The 6,753-nt window shown below is 48.2% G+C and overlaps 1 protein-coding gene across 1 annotated transcript; it reads left to right on the top strand.

Annotated features, from left to right (window-relative positions):
* The first annotated feature begins 208 nt into the window (after window positions 1-208).
* Window positions 209-6,394, top strand: LOC138405459 (uncharacterized). Its single transcript, XM_069514144.1, has 2 exons — window positions 209-2,399; window positions 5,976-6,394. The coding sequence occupies exons 1-2, from the start codon at window positions 1,325-1,327 to the stop codon at window positions 6,143-6,145; spliced, it is 1,245 nt and encodes a 414-aa protein (XP_069370245.1). The 5' UTR covers window positions 209-1,324; the 3' UTR covers window positions 6,146-6,394.
* The last annotated feature ends 359 nt before the right edge of the window (window positions 6,395-6,753 follow it).

Below are 6,753 nucleotides of genomic sequence, written 5' to 3'. Positions count from 1 at the left end.
CACAGTCTCCAACGTCGTGTGTTTTGAGATTTCTGTTGTGTTGGTGTAATAAAGTATCTTACAATGTTCCTCCAACCATATTCTCTCCATGAGAGGGAGCATGTTGTTTTCCACTGTCCTTCATTTACCTTGTCCCATTCCTCCTCTGATAACTGCCACCCAGCCTCTTTTCCCCCCTTTTCTTTTATATATGTCATATTGTTACCTGTTACGGCCCCAGCCCATGTCTGTGTCCTGTCTGTGTATGGTGTGTATGCTGTGTGGGTGTGTCTTGCAGGTTGCTGATTGTTAGCCGGCTGGAGGTTCCTGTGCAGGGCTCCCTGATTGGCTTGCTGTTATAAACCCCCTGCCGTGGGCTGTCTTGCTCTCTCTCACTCATCCCTGAGATCTCCATCCTGCTGCATCTACTTTTGTTATGTTCTGCACCTGACAACATGCACCACACATACTACATAACACTCAAACACCCTCACATACTACTGACGCTCACTTTCACACTCCATCGCTCATTTCCGTTTATGTTAAATCAATAAAGCATATTGTAATTCGCTACATCACGCTGCCTTGTCTGTGTTGTTGCGGCCTCAGAGCCAGGCGTAACAAAGTTGGGGGCTCGTCCTGGATAAGTGCTGGGCGTTTAGTGGATTTTTTTTTTTGCCTTGTTGGTACGTATTTCGTCTTTGACGTTCTGAGTGAGCGCAGTAATTGGGTATTGTTGTCTGTGTAATTAGCGGCGCTTGTTGGATGTGATTGACTGATCTTGTGCGGCGTGTGACGTCGGGTTTATGGGGTTCCCTTTGTGGGGATTCCCTAGGTGAACGGTGACGTGTTTCTCCCTTTGTGTGTTGGCGCGCATGCGTTTGTGAGTTGTGAGCAGGTGTGTTTTTCCTGGAGCCGGTTTTTATTCATTCATGCGGAACGGACTTTGGCGGAAGCGGAGAAAGGTGAGTGTCGGACAAGGTGTGTGTGCAGTGTTCTGTCGGAGTTTTTCCTGGTAAGTTTAGCGGCGTCTCTCCTTTGGGATTCGTCGGCGGGGGTTGTTAGTGTTGGGGTACGGTGGTTGAGAGCTTCCCTTTCCCCTTTTCCCATAACCTGCTCGGGAGCACTGTCCGTGGTTTCGGGGTGGTGACCAGTTTACTGGTGGCTGCTTTCGAACCAGCGGGCTCTAGGTGCATAAATACCGGCCGCTACGCCTCATGAAGACTAGGGGGGAGTTAGGTAGTTAGTTTCTGGTTAGGCAGATAACTAGCGGGGGAACTCCGACTGAAAGCGCACAGGTGGGTCTGACATTTTACTTTTTCTGTTTTTCTCGCAAGTGATTGAGATGGATGTAATAGTGAAGGCGTTTTTGGAGGAGCCGTCTGAGCAGTGGTTGGATGAGTGTTCTAGGGAGCAGTTGCTTAAAATAGTGGACTATTATGAGGTCGATGTAGGGGACAGACGTGTTAAGGAGACCATTCGGTCCAATTTGAAGGTGCATTTGTGTAAAATGAAGGTTTTGGGCACCGTGAAAGAAGCTGGTGCTTCTGTGTGTGATGACTCGGTTGCGAGTCTTGGTGTTGGTCTTGGGTTGTCCTTCGAGCAGCAAAAGGAGTTGCTGGAGTTGCGTCTGAAGTTTGAGGCAGAGAAGGAGCTTTCTTTGGAGAGGATTAAGCAGGAGACTGAGTTGGCGAAACTGGAGCTGCAGAGGCAACAGCTGCAGGTGGCTCGTGAGGACAGAGCAGCGGCTGGTTTGTTACCTGGTGGTCCCTCTGTGTCTGGGGGAAATGCGGTACGTGCTGGTAATGATTTGAGTGATTTGAGGCTTGTGCCCAAATTTAATGAACGTGATCCAGAGACATTTTTTCTAATGTTTGAGCGTCTGGGGGATGCACGGGGGTGGTCTGAGGCCACACGCGCATTGTTGTTGCAGTGTGTGATAACCGGCAGGGCCCAGGAGGCTTATTCGTCCTTGAGTAGCAGTGAGTGTGGGAATTACGCAACAGTAAAATCAGCTATTCTGAAGGCGTTTGAGCTTGTCCCTGAGGCTTATCGCCAGCGATTTAGGACTGGGAAGAGAGGTGAGAAGTCTCACATGGAGTTTGCACGTGACTTGTCCACTTATTTTGATCGCTGGTGTGTTGCTACAGATGTTGAGTCATATGATGGTCTGCGGGAGCTGGTTATTTTGGAGCAGTTCAAGAACTCGCTGTCGGAGCGCATTGCTACTTACATCAGTGAGCGCAAAGTTAAAACGACAGCTGAGGCCGCTGCATTGGCCGATGATTATGTGCTGACGCACGGGGGGGATGCTCCTGTGGCTCGCGGTGGCGGGCACAGGGACGCTTTCTCCGGTGGCAGTGCTGGGTCGGGGCGCCCTGTAAGACCAACAGACCAGCAGAGGGACGAACGTGGTGCACGTGAGTCTAATAAAGTTTGTAATTATTGTCACAAACGGGGCCATTGGAGGCGTGATTGTTATGCGTTAAAGTCCAGGTTGAAGCACACTGAGTCCAGTTTTACCCCCAAGCCAGCAATGTTTGTTGCGCCGGTCTTGGAGGATTTGACGGCAGGTACTGAGGCGGGGCCTCAGGTAGCCGGTGTGGGGCTCAAGTCTTTTAAGCCGTTTATCAGTGACGGTGTTGTTTCCCTGGTAGGTAGTGACAAGAAAGTGCGCGTAAAGATACTGCGGGATACGGCTGCTTTCGATTCTTTTATTTTGACGTCAGTCTTACCGTTTTCAGATGAGACTTACACCGGCTCATTTATCCCTGTGCTTGGGATGGGATTGAAAGTTTTGCGCGTGCCTCAGCATAAAATGATGTTGTCTTGTGATCTTTTTCAGGGTGAAGTGGTGGTTGGTGTGCGCCCGGCTTTACCTCTGGATGGAATTGAAGTGATTCTGGGTAATGGCATATGCGGTAGCAAGGTTTGGGGGGATGTTCCCCCTCCTATTGTGGTTCCGGTTCCCCTCGTTAGCAGTGAACCTGATAAGAACGAGAGGGAGTTCCCTGATGTATTTACTGCATGCGCTGTGACGCGGGCAATGGCGCGCACGCAGGCGGATGGGAGTTCCGCAGAAGAAGTTGACAGTTCACTGCAGCATGATGTAAAATGTTCTGATTTACCTTGGTCTGTCTCTTACAGTGAGTTGGTGGAGCAGCAGCAAACGGATGTCTCCCTTAAGGCGTTGCGGGAGATGGTTTGCCCTGTTGGTGAGGTGGGAAATCACGCTCAGTGTTATTTTATTGATAATGGTGTGTTGGTGAGGAAATGGGTGCCTCAGTGGGAAAATTTTGTTGGGGATCCTGTTTACCAAGTTGTTGTTCCCACTAAGTTTCGCAGTTTGGTGTTGCAGATGTCCCACAACGAGAGTGGTCATTTGGGCGTCAGGAAGACGTACGACCGCATCCTGAGGTATTTCTTTTGGCCCCGACTGAAAAGAGATGTGTCGGCCTACATTAAGTCGTGCCATACATGCCAATTTACCAGTAAACCTAATCAGACACTCAAGCCTGCTCCTTTGTTCCCAATACCAGCTGTGAGGCAGCCTTTTGAACACCTTGTTATTGATTGCGTGGGGCCCTTGCCCCCTTCGAGGTCAGGAGTTTGTTACTTGTTGACAGTGATGTGCCAGAGCACAAGGTACCCAGCTGCCTATCCACTGCGAACAATCACAACCAGGTCTGTGGTGCGTGCTTTGTCGCAGTTTATAGCTATCTTTGGTATTCCCAGGGTCATCCAGTCCGACCAGGGGTCTAACTTTTCATCGCATCTATTTTCGCAGGTCCTGAAGCAGTTGCGTGTTAAGCACAATCAGGCCTCTGCCTACCACGCACAAAGTCAAGGTGTTCTGGAGCGATTTCACCAGACCTTAAAGGCGATGTTGCGTGCGTATTGTGTTGAGATGAAGGGTGACTGGGAAGAGGGTTTACCGTGGCTGTTGTTGGCCGCGAGGGAAGTTGTGCAGGAGAGTATAGGGTTTAGTCCCAACGACCTTGTATTCGGCCATACTGTTCGGGGCCCTTTGGCCCTGTTGCGTGACAACTGGAAGGAGGCGGATCCTCCACGAAACCTTCTGGAGTATGTTTATGGTTTTAGATACAGGTTGTATAGGGCTCAGGAGGTGGCTAAGAGTAAGTTGGTGGGTGCACAGAGCAAAATGAAAAAACATTATGACCGTCGGGTTGAAGATCGTGTTTTTCTCCCAGGAGATCAGGTCCTTGTTCTGTTGCCCATTGTAACATCTCCCTTTCAGGCTAAATTTTCTGGCCCTTACTCTGTGGTTGAAAAACTGTCTGACGTGAACTATCTGATTGCTACTCCAGACCGTCGGTCTTCTACTCATCTGTGTCATGTGAATCTATTGAAACCATACTATTCTCGTGTGCAGGAGTCCGGTGTTCAGGGGGTCCAGTCATCGGATGTCCATCCTGCCTGTGTGTCTGTTTCTCCATCCCCTGTGATGGCAGAGCAGGGCGGGGACGGTGTACCAGGCCCTGATGACGCTGTATTATATGGCCGGCTCAAGAATTCTGAGACTCTGCAGAATTTGGATGGTTTGCTAGGCCATTTGGAGGTTTCCAGACGTGCACAGTTGGTTAGTTTGATTAGGCATTATACATGTTTGTTTAGTGACACACCTACCCGCACACACTTGATTGAACATGATATTGATGTAGGTGATTCTAAACCCATTAAACAGAAGTTCTACCGTCTTCATCCAGAGAAGCGAAAATTTCTTGATGCCGAGGTTAAGTTTATGTTGGAGAATGACATGGCGGAGCCGTCCTGCTCTTCTTGGGCCTCGCCTTGCTTGCTCGTTCCAAAGTCGGATAACACGCCCAGATTTTGTTCAGACTTTCGTAAAGTAAATAGTGTCACAAAACCTGATTGTTTTCCCCTCCCTCGTGTGGAGGATTGTGTCGACCAGGTTGGGTCAGCTAAATTTGTGAGCAAATTTGATTTGCTCAAGGGATATTGGCAGGTCCCACTGTCTGAGAGGGCAAGAGACATTGCAGCATTTATTACATCCACAGGCTTATATTCCTATTCAGTCATGCCTTTTGGTTTGCGTAATGCGCCGGCGACCTTCCAACGCCTGATGAACAGGGTTGTGGGAGATCTGGAAGGTTGTTCAGTGTATTTAGACGATGTTGTCATTTACTCAGATGATTGGGACGTCCATCTTGACCGCATTGGCGAGTTGTTTGACCGCTTGGCTCACGCACATTTAACTGTGAATCTGGCCAAATGTGACTTTGCGAAGGCCACGGTTACTTATCTTGGTCGTGTGGTGGGTCAGGGTAGAGTTTGTCCTGTGAGAGCAAAGGTGCAAGCTATTGATAACTATGTTCCTCCTACAACCAAGAAAGAACTGATGAGGTTTTTGGGGCTCGTTGGGTACTATCGTTGTTTTTGTAGGAATTTTTCAACTGTGGTTGCACCTCTTACTAACCTGTTGAAGGCTAAAGCTACGTTTGACTGGTCTTCTGAGTGTCAGTCTGCGTTTGAGAATGTGAAGGCCGTTATTTGTCATGCTCCGGTTTTGGCTGCTCCTTTGTGGGATAGGCCCTTTAAAGTTGAGGTAGATGCCAGTTATGTGGGGGCGGGAGCAGTGTTGCTGCAACCTGATGACTTGGGAGTGGATAAGCCTGTTTGTTTTTTTTCACGGAAGTTTAATAAGCATCAGTTAAATTATTCTGTTATTGAAAAGGAAACACTGGCTTTGGTTTTGGCTTTGCAGCATTTCAGTGTCTATGTTAGTTCTGGACCTGTTGTTGTTTTCACAGATCACAACCCCTTGACATTTCTGAGTTCACTGCAATGTCCGAACCAACGTTTAATTCGGTGGGCCCTGTTGTTGCAGTCATTTTGCCTTGAAATCTGCCATATCAAGGGCTGTGACAATGTGGTAGCTGACGCCTTGTCAAGGGCTCCATGTGATTAATCTGTTTGCTGTATATTCATATTGGTGTCTGTTTTATTTGTTTCAGGTATCGCCTGCTCCCTTGTCCTTTTCCCTTCTACCTCTTGGGTTGCCAGGGTTCCGTGTGGGACCCTGTCTTTATGGGGGGGGGTGTTACGGCCCCAGCCCATGTCTGTGTCCTGTCTGTGTATGGTGTGTATGCTGTGTGGGTGTGTCTTGCAGGTTGCTGATTGTTAGCCGGCTGGAGGTTCCTGTGCAGGGCTCCCTGATTGGCTTGCTGTTATAAACCCCCTGCCGTGGGCTGTCTTGCTCTCTCTCACTCATTCCTGAGATCTCCATCCTGCTGCATCTACTTTTGTTATGTTCTGCACCTGACAACATGCACCACACATACTACATAACACTCAAACACCCTCACATACTACTGACGCTCACTTTCACACTCCATCGCTCATTTCCGTTTATGTTAAATCAATAAAGCATATTGTAATTCGCTACATCACGCTGCCTTGTCTGTGTTGTTGCGGCCTCAGAGCCAGGCGTAACTTTAATCTTTCCACTTCTTTATATAGTTTTGTGATTAGTTTCTTTCCCTGGTCTGAATCATATGCTGAGATGAATAACTTAATGATTCCTGACTCAGGCTCATCTGAATTAAACTTTTTTATAGTTTACTCCATATAATGCTGCATCTGTAGATATCTGTATAAATCTTGATTGTTTAATCCATACTGATTTTTTAGATCCTGAAATTTGATGGTCTTCTTTTTAAAAAAGTTCCCAAAATATTTTTGGTCCCGCGTCCCATCTACTGAATCTACTATCTGCTGTGTTTGGTGTGAAGT

Source organism: Paralichthys olivaceus, chromosome 18 (genome assembly GCF_024713975.1).
Source record: "Paralichthys olivaceus isolate ysfri-2021 chromosome 18, ASM2471397v2, whole genome shotgun sequence".
Classification (NCBI taxonomy): Eukaryota; Metazoa; Chordata; class Actinopteri; order Pleuronectiformes; family Paralichthyidae; genus Paralichthys; species Paralichthys olivaceus.
The sequence above is the reverse complement of the archived record's forward strand: the minus strand, read 5'-3'. Positions and strand labels throughout refer to the sequence as shown.

What these genes read in the sequence shown, in the direction of transcription:
- LOC138405459 (XM_069514144.1), top strand. Translation starts at nt 1,325, where the DNA reads ATGGATGTAATAGTGAAGGCGTTTTTGGAGGAGCCGTCTGAGCAGTGG. An exon ending in GAGGGACGAACGTGGTGCAC is followed by an intron (nt 2,400 to 5,975) that starts GTGAGTCTAATA and finishes TATTTGTTTCAG; the next exon opens with GTATCGCCTGCTCCCTTGTC.